Below are 23,243 nucleotides of genomic sequence, written 5' to 3' on the forward strand. Positions count from 1 at the left end.
AGAGGGGGAGAGAAAGAGGGAGAGAAAGAGTGAGAGCCTTCAGTCGTCTGCCTGCGAGAGCACAGTCAGCAGGTCCCTCCATCCCTCAGCTGGATTTGTGTATGTAGCTGTGTGTCTTTTCCCTCCTTCTCTCTCTATCTCTCTATCCCTCTATCTCTCCTTTCGCCCTCTCTTCAGACACTTTCTCTGTCATACTTTCAATGTCAGTCAACTTATTTCTCTCCCCTGTACCTCTCTTTTTCCTTTTTTATTTCCCTTTCTCCATTATCCTTTTTCACTCCTCTCTCCCTCTCTTTCTCCCTCTCTCTCTCCCCCTCTCCTCTCTCTCTCCCTCTCTTTCTCCCTCTCTCTCTCTCCCCCTCTCCTCTCTCTCTCTAAACCTCCTACTCTTCTCTGTGCAGTGTGTGATCTGTGTGTCCTGCTCTCTGTTTCTCATTGCGTGTTCTGCTCCCTCTAGCTGCATGGGGTGTGTTTCACACACGCACGGCTGCGCGTGTGTGTGTGTGTGTGTGTGTGTGTGTGTGTGTGAGTGTGAGTGAGTGTATGTGTGCAGGACTTCGGAAGGCGGAGAGACCATGCCAGCCCAGATGTTTCCACGGCTGCACGTCTCCGCGGTGACCAAGTGAAGGAGGAAGACGCTCCGGGTGGAACACTGAGGGGGAACGCTGCAAGGAACACAAATAGCCAATCACAGCCAGCGAGGGAATTGCACAGAGAGTGAACTTTTGGAGTTATTGAATCCAAAACTACTAAGAGACTTTTTTAAACATATTTTTTACCTTCCTTCTTCACCAAATTTGAAGTCTCTGAGATATTTTTTGGGGGGTGTTTGTTTATATTCTTTGACTTACTGACCAGTTGGATGATGGACATGATGGTCCCCAGTTGGGCTCTTCAGATTTTCACCCTTGGGGTCATGTTGGGTGTGTCACTGGTGGATGCAAAAGGAACTTTTTATGGAAACCCAGTCTATGGACACGGACACCGATATAACCTGTACAAGGGCACTGGAGTCAACCCACACTATAACCCTGGCAAGCCCATGACCCGTCACAAGTAAGTCACACCCTACTCACAGTCCTTACAGAAACCACCTTGTGTGTGTGTGTGTGTGTGTGTGTGTGTGTGTGTGTGTGTGTGTGTGTGTGTGTGTGTGTGTGTGTATGTCGGTGTGTGTATGTCTGTGTCTGCATCTGTGTCTTTGTGTGTGTGTGTGTGTGTGTGTGTGTGTGTGTGTGTGTGTGTGTGTGTGTCTCTGTCTATGTGTGTGTGTGTGTGTGTGTGTGTGTGTGTCTGTGTGTATAAGCCTCCCCATGTTTAACAACATTCACACGTCTGTGTTTGTGTGTGTGTGTATATGTCTAGTCTAAATCACTCTCCACTGGTTGACAGACACTGGTGTTGTTGTCTGCACACCTTTTGAAAATGCTAGATTGTGAGCAGCGTATGACAGCCACACATCATGCTGATGTCTGTGTACCTGCTCAGAGGAGATGAGTCACAAACAAACATGGAAGTTAGACATGCGGGGTGCAGACCAAATGAAGCGTTGTCTTTTTATTGATTATAGGAACTGTAAGCAGGCATGAAATAACTTAAGTCTTAACTGTCAGCTCTACAGAGTTGCACTGATTGACAGGGGACTTGTGATCTGTGCCTTGAGTTGTTGTGTGTTTGATGGGGAAAGGTGGTCTGTGTGGTGTGTTTTGAAATGTTTGAGGCATAAGAGGTGGTCTGAGCTCTGAGTTGTTTCATGTTTCATAGAGAAGGGATGACTTGGGCCTTGAGTTGTAATGTATTTGACCCGGGGAGTAATCTATGCTCTTGAGTTTTAAAATGCTTGATAGGGGAGAGGTGGTCTTTGCCTTGAGCTGCAATATGTTTGCAATATGTGCAGGTCTGTGCCTTGAGTTGTAATAGGTTTCATAGGGGGAAGGTCGTCTGTGCCTTGAGTTTAGAAATGTTTGATCGGGGAGAGGTGGTCTTTGCCTTGAGCTGCAATATGTTTGATAGAGAATTGGAGGTTTATGCCTTGAGTTGTTATATGTTTGATAGGGTAAAATTGCTCTATGCGCCTGAGTTTAGAAATGTTTGATAGGGGAGAGGTGGTCTGTGTCTTTAGTTTAGAAATGTTTGATAGGGGAGACGTGGTCTGTGCCTTTGGTTTAGAAATGTTTGAGGTGGCATGCTTTGGATTCTGTCTGTGTCCCTGACTGTGAGCTCTCGCCGGAGAAACCAATTACCAGTGAACTCACGCAGATGGTGTGTGTGTGTTTTGGAGTAGCCTGGACCACAGAGGTTATCTGCTCTCAGGCAGCTCTACCTGTTCAAAGGCAAAAAGGAGATGTGAAATATGTCCAGTCAGTTCATAGCTGCCAAGATTCATCTCCACACACCATGGCTGCCTCTGTGTCTTTTTGTGCCTATCACTCTCTCTCTCTCCCTCTCTCTCCCTCTCTCTCTTCTTCTTCTCTCTCTTTCTCTTCTTCTTCTCTTCTTCTCTTTCTCTCTCTTCCCACATTCCCACCATACCCGGACAGTACAGGGCTGAGCCAATTAGTTAACAAAGCATTAACCCACAACATTGTTTATGTGCAACTCAGTTCTCTGCCCCTAGCCATCAAACTGGGGCAGAAAGAGAGAGAGAGAGAGAGAGAGAGAGAGAGAGAGAGGGAGAGAGAAAGAGAGAGGCAGATAGTTGGTGAGAACTATGACAGTGGGGGGATGTATGGCCCTCTCCAAAGCATGTCTGCTCCCAGTTTATCTAAGTATAAGTAGTGCTGTATTTGTTTAATTAAGAACTACTCCTGTCACTTTTCAAGTAAGTGCACACTGTTACAAGTTACCAACCTAAACCTAAACGAAACCCTTACTCTGTATCGATCTACTTAGATAGATACTGAAGAAGTAAGTATAGTGGCTGAGGTTGATTAATATAATGTGTGACCAAATATATTCTGCTTAGCCCTTGTCTACACACACACATACCACACACACACACACACACACACACACACACACACACACACACACACACACACACACTGAACCTTCCGCCCTCCTCTCTTCTCTTCTTTTGCTTGGCTTGCTCCAGGAGTGGGATGTATCTGGACAGTTCCTCAGCTACCTGCTGCTCCCCCACCTCCTCTTTACACCCCACCCACCCCATGGGCCCTGCGACCACCCCACCCCTGTGGCCACGCATTCCACACCCAACCGGGACTTTTTCCAATCTCAGACGGCTCAGGAGCTTTGCTCTGCATTCTGGATGAAAGAGCTAAGATGCTTCAGTGATGTTGAACGCAGACACAGGGGAAAGTGTGGATGCACACATTTAAAACGAACAATTAAACAAACCAAAACAAACACACAAACAAACTGGATGTCAATCCAGATCTGTATCTGAATCTGATCTGAATCTGTAATCACAATACACAGGAAACTGGCTCCTTCCTAACTGCCTTTTAAACTACTTTACAAGTCTGTAGCTGTGACGCAGATGATCTCCAATTAGTAGCTGCCACAACAATAGAGGCATTCCCAGACTGACTGTACGCATGGACCATAAGCAGCCGAGTATAGATTTGATGTCATTTAGCGTACTGTCAACACACAGCTTATTTATGCATTATATGTGTATGTGTATGACGAGCGGCATGTCCTCTGTTGTTAACAGCTGCTTCTCTATAAATATGCACACAAACTCACTCACTGACACACACACACACACACACACACACACACACACACACACACACACATACAGTATGCACACGAACACACACACACACACACACACACACACACACACACACACACACAGACACACACACACACACACACATGCACACACACACACACAAACTCACACACATACACACACACACACACTCACTCACATGATTATAACCCAGTGTAGAATGCAGACGGCACTATTTGTGATCCAAACACCACGGTCCAGGCTGCCCCCCATGCCGTCCGCTTGGTGTACTCTGTGGCTGTGGGTCAGCTCCATGCCTCCGTCCGTCTGTCTGTCTGTCTGTCTGTCTTTCCCAGCGGAGCACACCGTGGGCTTTTCTTCCAGCCTCTGCCCCAGAGGGAGCCTATTGTGGCGCTGCCTTCATTGGTCGTGACATCTCAGACAATGACCACAATGGCCAGGCCCCACTGTAAGGAGACAGAGAGTCCAGCTGGGAGTCTCACACACCAACGCGCTCAGCTCTAAAACACAAGACCATTATCTGACCCCAGTGGCCCTGTTGCTGAAATGGAACTAGAAGAGCAAGGTGTGGATAACACTAAGATGATAGTTCCAGTACCCTTGAAGCACACATATGGATGCAAAACAATTGTACATCTGTACAATCATAATTTAAGTCACGCTGGACAAAAATATACGTACTTCATCCTGACAGTTGCATATTTGTGTACGTTGACAGCTGATGGCTTTGCTGGCTTCTGGTCTCCTACAGTCCCCTCCATATGATGTACTAGTCAACTCTGCCCTGGTGGCCATGGAGGTCAGCCAGACCTGGGCCATATCAGGGCCAGATCTGTCCAAGGGTCAGCTGCAGTTAAGTCAATGCATATTTAGAGGATTGTGCTTATTAACATAAAACTACTGTAAGTCAGACTTACTGAGAGTTGTGTGTGTAGTGGAATTGTGTCTACCTTACCTCACAAGAGCTAGATCTATTCAGCTTCAATGCATCTTCAGAGACCTGTATTAGCCATGGAATGGATGTTCAACCATGTATGGAACTTCCTAATGGGGACCTTAGTGACCATTGTTACCTATTTATTACAGATAGTTGTAAGTATGTGCACTTCTTATGATCTGAATATTGAATGATCAATACTTGATAACATGTATCATTGGACCCCCTACTGGTTTGATTACTTCCAAGTTAACAAGGATCATAATGAAGAGGGAAATGGCTCTCTCTCTCTCTTAAATTCTATGATGCTACATGATGATTGTAAAACAAGAACATGGACGGAGTAAGCTCAGTCAAAATTATGGATTACAGTGCCCAGGAGGTGTCATTGCATTGTCATTTCTTTTGTATTTCGAGAGGATGTGTGGTGCTCATTTCAGTAAATTGTGCGCTCATTTTTCTAAATTGTGCAATTGTTTAACTAAATCAAAACGAGAGCACAATTCAGTACAATGAGCGCACCATTTAGTAAAACAGACCATAATTTAGTCAAGTAAGTGCACAATTTAGTAAAATGAGCACACAATTTCTTAAAAGGAGTGCATGTTTTCTTGATTTACAACAAAAAATCTGTCAATGAGACCTCCCAGGCTCTGTACCAGATCTTCTAGGCTGAAGTTCTATTCTGAAGTTTTATAGCTGACTGACTATATATGCCATTGAATGAGCCAATCCACACTGCAGTAGATCCAGTCTTAAAGAGATTGATTTTCAAAGGCGCTTGCAGTGCGTTGTACCGAGTGAGGCTTACCAGGAGTTGTGTGTGCGTTGTGCAATCCTGTGTTTCAAATCTAGGATCATCCTCACAGCAAGATAAGCTAATGCTGCCATGTTTCTGCCTTAAATCAAGTTCTTTCAAGCAAATAGTAAAAAGAAAAACTGGCTTGGGATTTTGTTAATCGTCAGCAAATTGGCAGCTGATTTCTTTTTTTTCTTCCCTCTTTAAATACTCACAATTTCGAAAACATGTTTTTGGCATGGCAATCGAGTGGTAAACTGCGACCAGAAACTCAGTGGCCTCCTGTCAGGAAGCTCTGGTTTCACCCGAAAGAGATTGCAGCTCACAGGAGAGGGCTGAAAGCTTCTGCTTGGAGTTGGCTTTCTGTCTTCTCTGCTGTCTCCACAGGAGGGCTCATGTTGTCTGTCTAAGCGGGTTAGGCTGTCTGAACGCTGAGCCGGGCATGGATGGGACTGGTGAAGTGATGTAGGAGAACGAGGAGCAGGCAAACATCTTACCGCACAGTGCGTCTGAAGATGCCTACGGACAATGTAACAGATCATTACAAACAGATGAAGTGTGAGGGTGTGAGACAGTGTATTATGTGTGGGTACCTCAAGGTGTCTTAACGAGCGTTAATACAATAAATTAATTAGTATAAACATTTTCTGTCTTCCTGTGAGTTTTCCTGTGAGTATTTCTCTCACTCTCACTCTCTCTCTCTTTCTCTGTGTGTGTGTGTGTGTGTGTGTGTGTGTCAGCAATAGAGGCCCTACTGATAGCTAGAGGTCATGGATCAACCGGCATCCATCACTAGTCTGAAGTCAACTTCAAACTCAAGATGGGGGTCAGGTCACTACTGCACTCAAGCCATCCTTAGAGGCACATTTCAATAACTCAGCCTCCCTCTGCCTCTAGAAAGGCGAGCGCTGGTATTCAGCTTAATATGGTCTGAGCGCTAATCACTCTGACTAGCTCTCACTGTCAGGCATCTGTGGTTTTTTTTTTCTTTCTAAAAGGTGCAAAGTGAGATCTGTAAAAATCAGGGTGGCGCAGAATCAGCCTATAGAAGAGTGCGACTGTCCAGCCAAGCGGGTCCAGCCGAGGCTGATGTCATCTCTGTAGATGCGGATGAAAAGCCACGCAGTCAACGTTTTGTTTTAATGTTTTGAAATGTTTTCGGAGAGTGCTGCCAAAGTCACACAATGGTCCATTCTTTCCCTTCTGTGCGACGAGCCTGAGTGGTTTTTGATTAGATTTCGTGCGGACATCAAGCCTCACTCAGCCTGCAAGCGCCACAGATTCCTCGTGACGCATGCAGTGCAATTTCCATCATGCATTTTGGATAATAAAAAAAAATCCTGGAAATTGATCTCGGACTTTAATAAACACTTAATTTTTTGGAGCGCTTCCATGATTTAATATATTCCCCATGACTGCTAGGCGAGACTCAGAGCATTTAAAAAAAAAAAAAAAAAAAAAAAAAAAAAATTCTGAATAGTGAACTGTAAAAATGTGGAAGGATTTTCTGCAGTAAAGCAGATTATGTACGTAAGGAATTAGTGTGTATAATGAGAAGCTGTTGAATGGCTGAGTGTGTTTGCACACGTTCCGAATCAGCCTGTTAACTCTTCGGGATGCACACAAGGCCTCCGTGCCGTTCCCCCCACCCCTGCTGAGTGCTCGGGCTTGGGGTGGACCCCCTCTCCCCTCCCATCCATGGGGTAATTCACAGAGTGGGAGTGAGTTCTCAGGCAACATTGCTACAGAGTTTTTGAAAGTGTGAGTGTGTGAGTTTTGAACGGAGACACAAAGGCATGGTAGACCAAATTAATCCATGGATCTGGATCTGACAGCACTCTCACCCAGGGCTTTCCATTGTTTCTGAAGATGGATGGATTATGTGTGTGTGTGTGTGTGTGTGTGTGTGAGAGAGAGTGTGTGTATGTGTGTGCATGCGTGCGTGCGTGTGTATGTATATGTGTCCCTAAAACTCTCTTCCCATCCCGATGTCCCAAATCTTTCTGTCCATCCAGCAAACAGTTGCTCCAGGGCCCCTTAGCCGGCAGCTGGAATGTGTCAGGCTGCGTGTCTTTAAAAACTCTCTCCACCTAGTGATGTATCTGCCTATATTTATCCTTTCTGGTCTCTCTCTCTCAACTCCCTCTCTCTCTCTGGTCTCCCGCTCTCTCTCTCTCTCTCTGTGTAATAGGCAGCCCATTTGGGATGTTTACTCAACCCAGTCCACTCTCCTTCCCTGAAGGATTTGAGTGGCGTCTGTGTCCAGGCCTCTGTCCCTGTGTCTCCATATTTATGCTCGACAGTAATGATCCTCACTGAGGCCACTCTGACGTGGCGTTCCAGGAGTGACCCCACGATCTGTTGAAAGAGTGATTCTCTCTCGTTAGAGTCGACCAGACGACGAGGGAGACAGACACCGGCGACAGCTCTCTCACTTTCACTCGCTCACATTCACTCGCTCTCTCTCTCTCTTTCTTTGTCTCCCTCTCTCTCTCTTACACTCTCTTTATTTGTCTCTTTCTCTCACTCTCTTTCTTTGTCTCCTCTCTCTCTCTCTCTCTCTCTCTCTCTCTCTTTTCTTTGTCTCTCTCTCTCTCTTTTTTCACTTCTTCTCTTATTCTCACTCTCCAGCTTCTTTTTAAATCACATCAGTCTGCAGGTGCTTAGCTCATTCAGTCTGGCCCTTGGATGGAAGGTCATTTCAAAAATGGCCCTGGCACTTTTAAAATAGGCTTCGTATTAGAAGGGAGAAAAAAATATATTTAAAAAAAATAGAAGGAACTTTGGACGGGGCGAAGCAGCTGAAATAGAGTTGGGTGTTTTTCACTCCCCGTTTAGCGCCAATTTTTTAATATATATATATATATATATAAATAGGAGAGAGGATCACACTTTGGCTGCTGCAGGTGCTCAGAAATGGCTCCCTGAGATACAAGCCTCAGCTGACAGTTTAACAGAGGTGTGAGCGAGTGCAAAAGCAGTAAGAGGAAGGGAACAATAGAGAGAGAGAGAGAGAGAGAGAGAGAGAAAGAGAGAGACAGAGAGGGAAGTAAATGGGAGGTGTGCTGTTTTGGCTCGGCTGGGCAAAGATTCCCTGGAATAACATTTGAGCCCCGACAGAAAATTCCGCTTTCCCTCCGGGACAGCTGGACAGGCTCTGGCAGCCGTAACCCAACCCTGGCAATATTCACAGTGAGCTCAGTGGCACAGAGATGGAGCCACCATCTCTGGTCAATAGAGGGAATGTTGTCAGATTGTATGTGTGTGTGTGTGTGTGTGTGTGTGTGTGTGTGTGTGTGTGTGTGTGTGTGTGTGTGTGTGTGTGTGTGTGTGTGTGTGTGTGGTTTTTGATGTGGTAGGAGGACTCTCGTCACTCTCAGTCCATTTGTGCTGGTGATGAGGGTTCCTTATCCCAAATGATAAAAGAGACATACACCTCACACTCTGCAGATGACAGCTGAACAACACACATTCAGTCCCCAAAGACACACACACACACACATACACCCACTCACTGGAAATCCCTCTCATTTATAATCCACACTGTCTCTTGTGTCTCATACTGTGTGGTCTTGGTGGCAAACAGATGAAGCTTGTCTGGCAAGTTGTCTGACACATACAAAACACACACACACACACACACACACACACACACACACACACACACACACACAAACACACACATGCATACACATGCATACACACACACAAACACGCATACATTTTGTCTAGCGCATAAGCACCACACAGAAATCCTCCCTCACTGGCTGCTGCTATCTGGTTGTGGCCGGATCTGGGCCTGGTGAGCTGTTCTTACTGCCTGAAGAACTTGACAAGGTACTAATTGCTCTGTGATGTCCTCATCATCTGATGTGGTGTGAGAGAGAGAGGGGAAATCTTTTCTTTTTTTCACCTCTCTGGCTCTGGAGTTTGGGTGACAGAGTGAAGTTTTTCTGACTTCTACTCCCTGTCTGTTTTTCTGTTGTCACCGCGTTGACATCCCTCCCGAATATTCTCTCTTTCACTCTCTTTTGTTTTCTTCTCCTTTCTTTCTTCCCCTTAATAGCTGTCGTGGTCCAGACGTTTCTCCCTCTCACTGAGACCAGGTTGGCTCTGTCGTTCTCATCACTAAGACTGGAGACACCTGCCCAGATTAAATATCACAGTCAAGCCCAAATGACATTGGCAGACACTCCTAATAGGAAGGGGGTGACTGATGTGTGTGTCTTTGTGTCTGCATGTGTATGTGCCTGCACGTGTTTGTGTGTGTATGTGTGTGTGTGTGTGTGTGTGTGTGTGTGCACGTGTGTGCGGATGTGTCTGCAGGCGTGTGTGTATGTCCGAGTGTGTGTATGTATTTGCACATGAGTGGGTATGTGTGTGTGTGTGTGTGCACTCGTGTGTGCATATGTGTCTGCACGTGAGTGTGTGTGTGTGTGTGTGTGAGTGTGCGAGTGTGTGTATGTGTCTGCACATGAGTGTGTGTGTGTGTGTGTGTGTGTGTGTGCGTGTGTGTGTATGTGTCTGCACATGAGTGTGTGTGTGTGTGTGTGCGTGTGTGTGTATGTGTCTGCACATGAGTGTGTGTGTGTGTAGAGTAGGAGAGTCGGACGGACTCTTTCAGCACTGAACATCTGGATTCCTCTTGCTCAAAGGCTAGGTTTTTAGTATGAAGGTCACACTCCCCGGTTGTGCACCTGACAAACAAATCACGGATCCCTGACCATTTTTCAACCCCCTCAGGTCGAGCCCAGCCAGAACGCCAGACCCTTTTCCCTGTTTCCCGCCGAGTCGCTCCACTCGACCGTCAATCACCCCCACCGCCGCGCATCAGAAAAACTTGGCTTCTCCCGAATTAAACAGACAACAGGTCATAAAGGACCTTTATACCGTCAATAAATCCAGCCGTTATGGGGAGGAAACGGCTCTGATAAAACTAGCTTCGATTTTATGGTATGATTTTAAAAGCAGTGGTAACCATGTGTTGAAGAGCAGCTCAGGAGCTAAGTGTGATGCCGTCTGCATTATTATGTGTGTGTGTGTGTGTGTGTGTGTGTGTGTGTGCGCGTGTGTGTGTGTGTGTTTGTGTATGTGTGTGTGTGTGTGTGTGTGTGTGTGTGTGTGTGTGTGTGTGTGTGTGTTTGTTTTGTGGGCAGACCATCACATTTGAAAACAAGCTGTTATCGATTAGCATGGGATCAACAGAGTCCAGTGCTGCGCAGCCTCCCAATAAACATTAGTGTCCACTTGGGAGGACAGCGGCGCTCTTCAGAGAGAGTAATAGGGCAGTGCACTCACTCCTTCCTAGAATGCATTAACATCTTCCAGAGACAGCTTGATGGGTCAACGGGGGTGAACTATTAGAGTTAGAAAGCTTAAACACCAAAATACCAATTCAACAATTCATCAACACAACAAGCAAAGTATGACAACATATTTGGTGTTTGTTCAATTTTTGTGTGCCCTGTGGCTAAATCTGTGGAACAAAGTGCTCAAAGCACCAGAGAGATTTAGTGCACTTAACACAAGCCAGTCATTTTGTCCCTCTAGTTGAGAGAAGTTTTGTGAACATACAGTGTTAAGTTTATTACTTTCCTGAGCTATTTTGATTACACTAATCTTTTTTTTTTACAGTGCACACAAATTGAATGGAAATATGTCTACATTTGAAGTATAAAGAATGTACCTGTTGTAAAGGTATGCCCATTGGTAATGTGAGGTTTTGGTATCTAATTTTCCAAACATTTCACTGCTTTAAGTGGAACTAGAGCTGGCCCAGTTGTCCTGATGCTTAAGTGGCAGATCACCTTGGAGATGATCGCTTGGCAGGGCCTTGGCTTCTTGAATAGCGTGCTGTGTCAGAGACCATATGTGGCCGGCATGAAAGGACCTCTGTCACGGCCTCTTGGCCCGAACTCCCTGGAGCTACGCTTAACTGCTCTGTAAACAGCGGAGGTTAAAGTGTGCGCAAACTCTTCTTGCCACAGATGCTTGTGCATGCCGACATCAATAACGACTAGTGGATTGGCTAGAGGTATTTCTTTTATAGGTTGACAGCTTCTGTTAATGTCAGCGCTCTGTCGGAGCTGTTTGGAGTGCACACGTTTTCTCCCGTCCACATTTGCAGTGGTTGCAAACATCTGGCGGGTGGCCGTCGGAGACGTCAACGCACTCCATTGTTTAGCCATGAATCTCAGCAACGTCTCACATCTGAGAGAAATAGGAGAAGAGATACAATAACATCATTGCTTCCTCACAACTTGGGCCGAGTACAAAGTTATCTCGCTCTCTCTCCCTCCCTCTAGTTGCTATAGTTGCACTTTTGGATGAGAAAAGCAAACTGTTGGATTGGGCGGTGCGTTGCTCCGGGAGTAAAGATGCTTGGCGCGGCGAAGCCGATCTGCATGAGCAGTGTTGGCGGTCGTCTCCCATTTCAAACGCCCTTCGCGAATATGAAAGCACAGCTGCGCGGGCTGATGCATCTCATTTAGTGCTGGACTGAGACGTCCAGTCCTTCAAGACCTCATTATTGGCAAGGCCAGCACGGGACATCCTGTTATTGACTCTCTACTTCTTCTTCTTTGCAGAAACATTTCACCGTATGTAACTCTCTCTGTCTCTCTGTGACTATCTCTCCTCCACAGAAACCACTGCGCCTACATCGTCCAGAAGAACATCACATGCACCATGCAGGATGGGATGGCCACTTACGTGAAGGCAGAGTACACCACCAAGTGTATCTGGGGTCAGAAGTGTCCAGTGCTTATGTAAGAAATCCCACCAAGGCGTTTGCCTTTTTCTCGCTCGCTAGCATTTTTTTGGACAGGCCCATCGCACATGTGATGACATATTATGCGATACAATAAAAAAAGGGGGGGGGGGGGGGGGGGGTTGTGCTTTGGGCTGGGGTGGTGGTCACACTAACAGCTTGTTAAATGGTCCGGCCAAGACATATAACAAGTGATGAGTATGACCTTATGAAACTCACATTGCACAAACCACAAGAGACTGTGAAACCATCGTTTTTTTTATTTTTATTATCCCAACACTGCCCTATTATAGGTATAGGGTCTGCTATAGGGAGGGAGGTTACCATGCACAACATGCAAAACTATTATAAACACCAGACGTAAGACAATAGATGTCGATGAAAACGCACATGGAAATGTTTTCATGGTTTGAGTTATTTGCACTCTGCAGTCATGTGCAGCCATTGGTTTGTTAAGTCAGAGACTTTATTTGAGTCCGTATGGTGTTCATGTTGCACACTAATGCTGCCCCCTGGTGGTAGCTTACATAATGGACACAAGGGGGCTTTGACACTTTGACCGATGCATCCTGAAAACATTTATGCGAATCAGTAGAAAATACACATTTATACACATGTTTAGACACACGTCTATAATATAATGCAAAATAATATGAGTAAATTATCTTTTATCTCATAAAATATTGATAACTTGTGATGGTTACATTTGTTTCTATATTATTTTGTTTCTACATAATCCCTCTGTAATATGAATACCCATTTCAACATCTGAATATATACTTTACTTATTAGGAGCAGCCATCTGATCTTATTTGTCTAGATATTGTTAAACTTGGAGAGGAAAGGTTACAGTACACACACAGAAAGACACACCAGAGGTGGGAGTCAAGTCACAAGCAAGTCTCAAGTCATTTTCTGTGACAATCAAGCAAGTCAAGTCAAGTCATAGCTTGGGTCAAGCAAGTCAAGTCATAGCCAAATCATACAAATTCATAATGATTTAACCACGTTTTCATTTTAAAATAAGCTACAATAGGCTAGTTATGAACTGCTGGAGTTTTATTTGCATCAAACAAATAGACATTGCATTCATTCAAGCCACATACATCTGAACGGTTTACAGAATAAGATGAAATGTATACAAATAAAAATAAATGTATTTTAAGTAGACCTATTATAAAATAGCCTATTATTGTTTCAATATGCCTCAAATATTAGGTGGTCCGCAAGCTATCCCCTGCGAGCAGACGTGGTAAAATATAATATGGATGAGTTGTTTGCAATATGTAAATCCAAACAGTTCTGCGTGTAAGATGATTTAAATCATATGAATCCTCTGACACAATAAGCAAAGTGCAAAGACAATAAGCAAGGTGGTTCAGTGGGTAGGCCTATTGTGTAGGCTAATATACTGTTGAAGTAGGTCTAATCTTTTTTAGCTAGGTGGTCCATGGGTTTCTTTTTTATTGGTTAAGTGGTCCTTCGTCTGAAAAAGTTTGAGAAACATTGGGCTACATCAAATCATGAAAATATATTCAAACAGTTCAAGTTACACCTGTCCTGACCTGTCACATCTCCAAGGACCCAATAATGTTGAAAAAGTAATCAATTAATCAAACGCTGCCACCGACGTCACTGCCAAACTTTTGACAAGCGTAATGGGTTTTAGGAGGATTTGGGGCCGTCAATGCTATATCATATTATACATAATATACATAAACATATGAAGTAAGCTACTCTTCTATGCTGATTGCTGGCAGTTAGCTAGGCCTACTTACTGTTGTTACTAGACTGTAACGTATGGAACAGGGACGTGTTTAAGAGGGAGGGAGAAAGAGAGGTGCTTACTTTAGGTTACATTGCAACATTTTCGCTAGCATATCAAGATTAAACTTAGACAAGAAAATGTTTCACTTTGCCATTTCACACATTTTAACCTAATATGGCGTTAACTAAAAAGCATAATAGATTCAAAGCCAACTCTTAACATGGCTCAAATTTGACATTAGGTTTCTAACACGACTAACTTCTGACGGATGAAAATCAACGTGGTGGTGGTTATGTCGCTAATTTGCACACTTGCAGACTGCTGTTCATTTCTCCTTTGAGTTGTCAGATACTTCATCTGTGTAGCCAAACATTATTATGTTTTGGTATAAACGTAGAGCCTATTTGCAAGTTAGCCTACCTCAGTCTGTCTCATTTGATCTGGCACTTGCTGTTGGTCTGTCGCGTCACTTGGTAACAATGACAGGTTCGCTCGCGTGACACATGCAACAGCACCTAAGCAGATTTTCTAAAATCGTAAAGTTAACTCCTTAATATCTATGAAAAAAAAAGTCAAGTCATTTGTCTCAAGTCTAAGTCAAGTCTCAAGTCATGAATAGCAAGTCAAAGTCAAGTCAAGTCTTTTATACATGTTGATCAAGCAAGTCTCAAGTCCTAAAAAATGTGACTCAAGTCTGACTCGAGTCAAGTCATGTGACTCGAGTCCCCCATGTCTGACACACACACACACACACACACACACACACACACACACACACACACACACACACACACACACACACACACACACACACACACACACACACACACACACACACACACACACACACACACACACACACACACACACCCTACTGGTAAGCGCTTTGGACTTGTAACCGGAGGGTTGCCGGTTCGAACCCCGACCATTAGGCACGGCTGAAGTTTCCTTGAGCAAGGCACCTAACCCCTCACTGCTCCCCGAGCGCCGCTGTTGTTGCAGGCAGCTCACTGCGCTGGGATTAGTGTGTGCTTCACCTCACTGTGTTTACTGTGTGCTGAGTGTGTTTCACTAATTCACGGATTGGGATAAATGCAGAGACCAAATTTCCCTCACAGGATCATAAAAGAGTATACTTATACTTATACAGTACACACACACATGCACCACTGCTGGCTGAGGTCAGGGGGAAAGCCCTTTAAGTCCACAGGGGTCTGTAGCTCATCGTTACGGGGAAGCCCGGATGAGAACCAGGCATGAGTGTCATGCTCAGCCTGCGGTAATCTTAGCCCAAATCCCCTAATCCGTTTGCAAAGGCTGCTAATCCAGCAAAATATTTCATCCCCTCATTGCCTTATAATACAGTATAAATAAAGCGATCATGACCAGCCAGTTAGCTTTGAGTGGTGCAACAGCATGTAGACTCTCATTGATTTGTTGCAATGTGTGTGTCTGTATTTGTCTTTGTGTGTGTGTGTGTGTGTGTGTGTGTGTGTGTGTGTGTCTCTCTGTGTATGTGTGTGTGTGTGTGTGTGTGTGCATACAGGTACCGCACATTCTTCAAGCCCAAGTACAAGGTGGGTTACAAGACTGTGACCGAGCTCGAGTGGCGCTGTTGCCCTGGTTACACGGGGGAGAACTGCTTCGATGGCCCCGCCTCGCTGCCCGATGGCATGATGCCCCCCTTTAAGGGCATTTTGCCCCGGCCGGCAGTGAAGGGCTACCCCCGGGGGCAGCCCAAGGGGCCTGAGCCAAAGCCTGTCCCAGGAGGGAGCCTGGAGCCTGGGAAGCCCTACCCTGTGCCCGACGGGCAGCCCGATGGGCGCACACAGGTCCCCACGGGCCAGCTGCCATCTGGAGGCCCCAACTATGGTAAGGCTGGAAACTCCCCCTTAGTGCTTTTCCATGCATGGGGTGACCAGTCTGGTAGCACCACAGAAATCTCCCTTTTAAAGGAAAAGGAGGAAAACAAGATGGGATGGCATGCACACAACATAGCTCAGCCAAGTCATCTTGTTCGTTGGCTGAATTTAGTTATGTGAACATGTAGTGTCTAGTTCAGTGCAGTGGTGTACAGTAGTCTACGTGATACGCAGGACGATGCAGTATACCCACTTAAAAAGGCATCACCATTTCATTATACCCACTTAAAATAGGCAAGGATACATTTGGGGTTGATCACAGTATACCCACTAGCGCTAACTAGACTACACCACTGGTTCAGTGTAATAAAAGTGATATGACACATTGACATTACTGAACTCAGTCAAAGCAACAAGATGACTTCACTCAGGCTATGTTGGGTGTGTTGATATTTTTCACAATGCATGTGCTCTTTTTTTCTTCAATACTTAATAATACACATAATACACTTTCACAAATAGCTATTCAAAGATATTGTCCCCAAGAGCTATACAATTACAATTTCCTCAGTGGGGACACCCCAGTTCTGCCTCAGGCACTGGACCAATATAACCTGCAGGTCCTGAACAGATGGCAGATGCTATGTACTATGACACATTTTCATGATAGATTATCTCCAATGATATAATAGCATCATTGTCCATTAATTGCAATTGCCATGACAGTCTTTATAATGTTTCATGAAATTACAGCTTTTTCTCATAGATAGATTATTTCCGGTGATATTACACCGTCGTTATCCATGATCTGTAATTGCCATAGCAACCTCAGTGATGTTCCAGAAATGTAATCGTGGGATATAGCATTGAACAAAAATGAAATCATGGGATATAGCATTGACCATGGCATGTTAAGTTAAAAGTTATGTTTGATATGTTGTTCTCTCTGCATCTGCCAACTTTGCTCTTGCATACAGTACATGCCCCAACTCTTGTCCTCCAGAGCCTAATGCACATAATAAATCAACATATTTCTCATATGGATCTTTTTAAAATCAGAATTGCTTTGTTTTGCCAGATGTTCTGTCCTCATTTTCGTTTATCTCCTCTCCTCTTTCTGCCGTTCTCCTGCAGGTCCTAAGGTGGGTGTCTCGGGCGAGCGTCTGGACCGCATGGAGGACGACCTGCGGCGTCTGTCCCAGGGTCTGGACACGCTGAATGGCATGGTGGCGGGCCTGGAGAATCGTCTCCGCGTCTCACTCCGGGACGACACCAACAAGCTCCTGACCACCCTGTTGAGCGGCTCCCCGCCGCGCCTGACCCCCGACTCCTCCGTGGGCTTCGGGGTCATCCCCGACGGCAACCTGGACGGCCTGAGCGGCGGCAGCAGCACCGACGGCGGCGGTTTCCTGGGCTACGGCGAGCTGGTCGGCCGCGTGACGGAGGTGAAGGACGAGCTGCGGGTCAAGAGCGACATGCTGGATGAGATCCACGGGATGGTGATGGGCCACGACGGCCAGCTCAAGAGGCTCCTGGAGGCGGCCACAGGCCGGCCCATACCGGGTGGGGTGGTCAACCAGAGGCTGCTCGAGGACATGGTGGACTCCAGGCTGGCGGGAGTGCGGGCCGAGATTTTGGACGGCTTTGAGAAAAGGCTGCTGGAGATGGAGGGACACTGTGATTACCGCATCGGGCAGGTGAGGGGCAGGTGTCTGTGGAATCAGGAACTGCATGGAACTGCAGCCTTGGTTCCCAGTGCAGATCTACTGCAACTACTTGGGCCAGTTCGGAATTCAACAGCAAAATTAAACTAATTACCAAAAGTCAATGTTAATAACTGTTGATAAATGTATCAAACATGGGTAAAGAAATGTAAAATTGTGAACGTTTATGGTTTTTACCTGTCAACTAATAAAATATTCTCTCAGTCATTGCTCATGAACAAGCCATGAACTCAGATAATATTACCGTATTCTCATTGGTTAAGTAATTACTGCATTTAATTAATATAAGTGACTGCATTATTACTTTGACAATTACAACATTAACACAAAAAAAATAGTATAGAGTAGACGAGTTCACTTCCTGGTTGCACTCTGTGTGTGATGCCCTTTGACCCCTCTCTCCCCCTCCTCACTCTCAGGTGCAGAAGCAGTGCCAGAACGAGCACCTGGACGGCCAGGAGCAGATGCAGCAGTCGCTGGACGGCCGTGAGACCGGCCTCCGCAAAGAGCTGGGCCACTTGCAGGAGCAGATCCAGGGCCTGACACTGACGGAGAGCTGCTGTGGTCAGGTGAGCGGCCTGTCCCAGCGTGTGCTGCTCCTGGAGGAGGCCGTCAAGGGCCTGACCGAGTCCCAGCGCCAGCTCCAGGTGGCGCTGTCCGACCAGACCATCCACATCGAGGCTATCCTGGAGACGCGGCTGGAGGACATCGAGGGCCGGATCAACACCACCGAGAGGGGCCTGCCGCCGCCAGACGCGGGGAGCCCAGATGGTCAGCCTCTGGCGCCGCCCGGTGGAGTGCCCACGTCCCTGGACGGGTTCAACACGCTGCTGGACGAGAAGCTGAAGGCCCTGGAGGAGCGTCTGTTCGTGGCCGTGGAGGAGCTGAGCAACGCCACAGCACCGGCGCTGCTGGAGGGCCACGTGGTGCCGGCGCTGGAGACGGAGATCGAGTCGGTGCGCAGGCGCGTAGAGGCCGACCTGGACGGCGTGCAGAAGCAGCTGACCGACCTGGAGCTCCTCTGCACGTCCTCCTGCACACCCGGCTCTTCCACGGGCGGTGAGGGAGAGGACGGCAGCCGCCCGACTGGGACAGGGACTGGAACGAGCACAGGGACAGGGGCGACGGACGAGGACTGCGAGGAGGTGGACAAGAGGGTGTCCGGCCGCCTGGACACGCACGCCGAGCAGCTGGAGCGCCTGAACGGCACGCTGCAGGGCCTGCTGACGCGCATCGTGGAGGCGGAGGAGTCCGCCGGCGTGGAGGGCGAGATCACGCTCCTCAAGATCAACGTGAACTCGGTCAACCGCACGCTAAAGGGCCTGCGCGACTCAGTGAGCCTGATCTCGCGCGAGGTGGGCCGGGCCAACTCCACCTGGACGCAGCGTGAGGAGCGGCTGGCCAACCAGGTGCAGGGCATCACGCAGCTGGTGGGCCGGCAGGCGTCCATGCTGGGCGCGGGCGAGCGCCGCCTCATCCAGCTGAAGGGCGAGCTGCAGGGCCTGCGCCGCCGGCTGGCTGGGGAGCTCCAGGGATGCCGCAGCACGGCGCTCGGCGTCCAGAAAGAGGTGCTGGCCGTCGACAGCCGCGTCGCCCAGGTCGAGGGACAGTGCAGCGGCCTGTCCGAGATGGCCGATGAGCTGGAGCGCATCCGCGGCGAGCTCGAGGGCCACTCCGACCACTTCCTGGCGCGCATCAACGGCACGCTGTCCACCCACTCGCAGCAGCTGGCCGAGCTCAAGGACGGGCTGGAGGAGTGCAGGGACAAAAATGGCCACAGGGGGCAGTAGGGAGACCAGTAGCATTTCAGCTACAGAGACAAATGAGGTGGGGCTACAGCTGTAAAGATATGGCAATATTGTTTTTATCATTGTTATTATAATAATTGTTATTATTTTTACAGGGCATTTTCTGTTTCACCCTATACTTTGTTTTATTTTTTTTTTTCTTTGTTTGTTTTCCTCCACATTTTATATTGATTTTAACGTTTTAACTTATATGAAGACAAAGTGACTGCATTGTTATTAGAGATGTATTTGTACAAAAATATGAGAATAACAAACGTGATGCCAGACTAATACGCTGCTATGGGTCTCTACTCTGCCATTATCAGTCCACTCTCTCCAGGCCCATCTGTCCTCTCTTCTCAAAATACTGTATGTCCTCATGAATGGTGCTAATTTTTGGTAAACAATTATTTTGTGTACAAAAATGAAATGTAATGTAATGTTTCTTTATACTGTTGGAGAATATAATAATTTTCTGTGACTAAAAGGACAAAGCTGGAAGAAGAGTGAGCTTTAGATTGTAATATGGACCAGCCTGCCAGATAGTTCTCTCCACCAGGTGTCAGAGATAAGTCATCTGAGGAATAAAATAAACAGATAACATTTTGGAGAACCAGTTTATATACTTCCTGTCATTAATTACACACCACCATGAAAACATGATCTGATATATTTAGGCATATTTTTGACATTTAATGAATTTAAAGAGTTTACATTGTAGAATCAGCTTTATTGGCCAGGTTTGTGTAAACAAACAAGGAATTGGACCTTGGTTAATCTTTGCCCTCAAAGTACAACACTCACTTAACATATAAAAAAAAACAAAAAAAACATAGAAGAATAAAAACAGAACAGTAAGAATAGAATGAAGAGCAGTAGAATATGGCTATGTATACAACGTACATTTGCAATAAATACAAGGGGGGGGGGGTCTCTTGTTTCACCCTCCCTGTCTCAAATTTTGGTTACACTTTCCTTGACAGTATCGACATAAGAGTGACATGACACCTAGCCTAGCCAACTAGCTCGCTGGTGGGAAACGCATGGGATTCATTAGCGCTGCCGCTGTCCTATTGCGTGCAGAGGGAATTTGAAAGACAACTGATTATCCCGCCCCTCGGACTGAGCACTGCGAACGGTGAGTGCCCAGACCCTACATTTTAATGTGGGTCTGGCTTGCCAGGCTAAGCGTAACCTTCTGACAGAGTAGTAGTAGCAGCAGCATTGTGGCAGAGTGATAAATAACATTGATAACATTTACATGAAGTTTAAACTTGTGCTTGTGAGTACTGTATATTTACATTGACATGCAGTCATTTCAAGTATATCAGGCTTGATATAAAGCAGCAACACGTTAGGCTGCGCAGTCACAGTGCAGTTCCACAGGGCGGTCCTGGGGGTGGGGGGGGGGTAGGGTAGACAGGATCCTAGGTTCCTAGGTTCCTGGCTGGCTGGTGGGTGGGGGGGCTGTCAGTGATGGGAGAGTGGGTAGAGTGTTCAGCATCCTGATTGCTTGGTGGATGAAGCTACTTGCAAGTCTGGTGGTGCGGGAGCGGAGAAGAAAGAGAGGGAGAGAGAGAAAGAGAGGGAAAGAGAGAGAGAGAGAGAGAGATGGCAGGCGCACTTGTGTTCAGCTGCACGTGGTGTGATGCAGCTGCCAGCGGAAGTGTCCCTCTGTGGCTGAGGTCGAGAGCCCGCTGGGAACGGGAGCCTGACACACAGCGAGGCGGCCGCACTCCCACCGAGCCAACAGACGCTACCGCCACAGCAGCTGGACACCTCTCTCTCTTCCTCTCTCTTCCCCTCTTTTTCTCTCCCTTTCTCTCTCTTTCCCTCCTTTCTCTCTGTCACACTTCACCTCTCTCTCTCTCTCGCTCTCTCTTTCTCTCACTATCTCTCCCTATACCCTTCCCACAATCTTTCATCCTTTAGCTTTCATAAGCTCTTTACATCTTTGCCTCTAGAGTATCCAGCTCTCCTGCTGTTTAGCGGGCCTCTCTTGGCCTGTTACGTCAGCCTTTGCTGGCATTTATTTGGATGACGTCAGCATGGCTCAGCATGACAATTAGTTGGTAAAAATAATGCAGAAATAAGCCATCAAGAACACAGAGTGTCCACGACTTCCTCTCGCTGTTTTTATTGTCTCTTTTCTCTCTCTCTCTCTATCTCTCTCTCACCTCTCAGATTCACTGTCTGTCTCTATCTTCATACTCTTGCTCTTGACAGACTCCTTATATCCTTGCCTCTGGAGCTCTTTCTCTCTTTCTACTTCTCACTGTCTCTTTCTCTGTGTTCCTCTATCCTTTCTCTTCATTTCAGATTCACAAGAGTGTTATAGTCCTTGTGTTATAGGTAGGGAATTAGCCACAGTGGCCAATCAACAACCAAGTCTGACCTATCGACCAGAAATAAACATTATGGTATGCACAGCCATCTTAGCATGTGGTACGCACCAGGATGTGGCTAAGATTGTATCTAGAATGGGACGGTATCCAGGACAAGGTCATAACCATAATATACTTTGAAGGGGACATGCCCCTGTGTTCTTTTTATGTTGAACTAGGATAGTGCTTAACTACTAGCTGCTACAAACTAGTGTCAACTAGTATAATATATTGTAGGCTATACAAGGCCATATCATTTTTTATCTTATGTGATCATAAGGGGCAGCTGTGGTTAGTGGTTAGCGCTTCGGACTTGTAACCGGAGGGTTGCCGGTTCAAACCCTGACCAGTGGGCCACGGGTGAAGTGCCCTTGAGCAAGGCACCTAACCCCTCACTGCTCCCCGAGTGCCGCTGTTGTTGCAGGCAGCTCACTGCGCCAGGATTAGTGTGTGCTTCACCTCACTGTGTACTGAGTGTGTTTCACGGATTGGGATAAATGCAGACCAAATTTCCTTCACAGGATCAAAAGAGTATATATACTTACTTACTTATACTTAAACGATATTCAAACCAAAACAATTGCACCTTAGACTAAGTTATGACACTTTTTAAATAGATACATCCGTTTTTGCTCCTTTAGCCTACTCACCCCATGCCACCTTCTATCCCTGCCCAATTGGCCTCATCAATAGGCACAGGGGATTTGTCTGTTCCTCTACTCGTAGCTAAGTAGCCTAATGGTACGCACCATAGATATTGTAGCGTGGCTTGGACATGCTGACATGGAAATGTGTTACTGTTATGCCTTCATGCAGTGCATTATGGAGAAATGTACGGCTAAGATACTGGGTAAGCTTCCTAATGTTATGTGTTAATCACCGGTGAGTGACTTGTTATGTATGTGTGTAAACTAGCCGGCTGTTGTGTTGTCGGGATGAAAGGGTTTATGTTACAGGATGCCACCCAGGTTGTGTAGTATAGCCACTGGGTATAAGCTGACCTATTCCAAGTTGTGTGTATTGTTCTCTATAAATGCTGGTAATAACTGTCTAATAACAGCTATACACCTGCAGGCCAGGGGCGTTGTTAGGCCTATTTTGGGGGGGCTGAAGCTACCCTGAGATTATCAAATGCCCCCCTGAAAAATATATAGTATTTTCACCCGGAGAGAAGAAATACTCTTTTTTGACTGGCTGGTGGGGTGACTATTAATTCTGAATAGAGCTGGTAAGTCCCGCCCTTTCCGCTATCCCCACTGGACCTCTAGATTGAAAAATCGTTAATGCAAGTGAATGTGAGAAAATAATTATTTTCTGATCCCATTTGAATTTTGCCACGAATGTGAACATATGTTGTCTGTGAATTTTTAATATACATTTTCGTGTAAAGATTGCTACAATTGAGCGGGTAGAAGTTTGATGCGGTTAAACTTTGTGTGAGAGCACTTTGTGGATTACAACTTTCCGCTAAACCACAGCTAACTAGTTTCCC

At 46.4% G+C, this 23,243-nt stretch overlaps 1 protein-coding gene across 1 annotated transcript; it reads left to right on the forward strand.

Annotated features, from left to right (window-relative positions):
- Positions 1 to 525: 525 nt before the first annotated feature.
- LOC125292875 (EMILIN-3) lies at positions 526 to 19,980 on the forward strand. Its single transcript, XM_048240395.1, has 5 exons — positions 526 to 1,056; positions 12,102 to 12,224; positions 15,541 to 15,866; positions 16,991 to 17,553; positions 18,000 to 19,980. The coding sequence occupies exons 1-5, from the start codon at positions 863 to 865 to the stop codon at positions 19,368 to 19,370; spliced, it is 2,577 nt and encodes an 858-aa protein (XP_048096352.1). The 5' UTR covers positions 526 to 862; the 3' UTR covers positions 19,371 to 19,980.
- The last annotated feature ends 3,263 nt before the right edge of the window (positions 19,981 to 23,243 follow it).

Source organism: Alosa alosa, chromosome 4 (genome assembly GCF_017589495.1).
Source record: "Alosa alosa isolate M-15738 ecotype Scorff River chromosome 4, AALO_Geno_1.1, whole genome shotgun sequence".
Taxonomy (NCBI): domain Eukaryota; kingdom Metazoa; phylum Chordata; class Actinopteri; order Clupeiformes; family Clupeidae; genus Alosa; species Alosa alosa.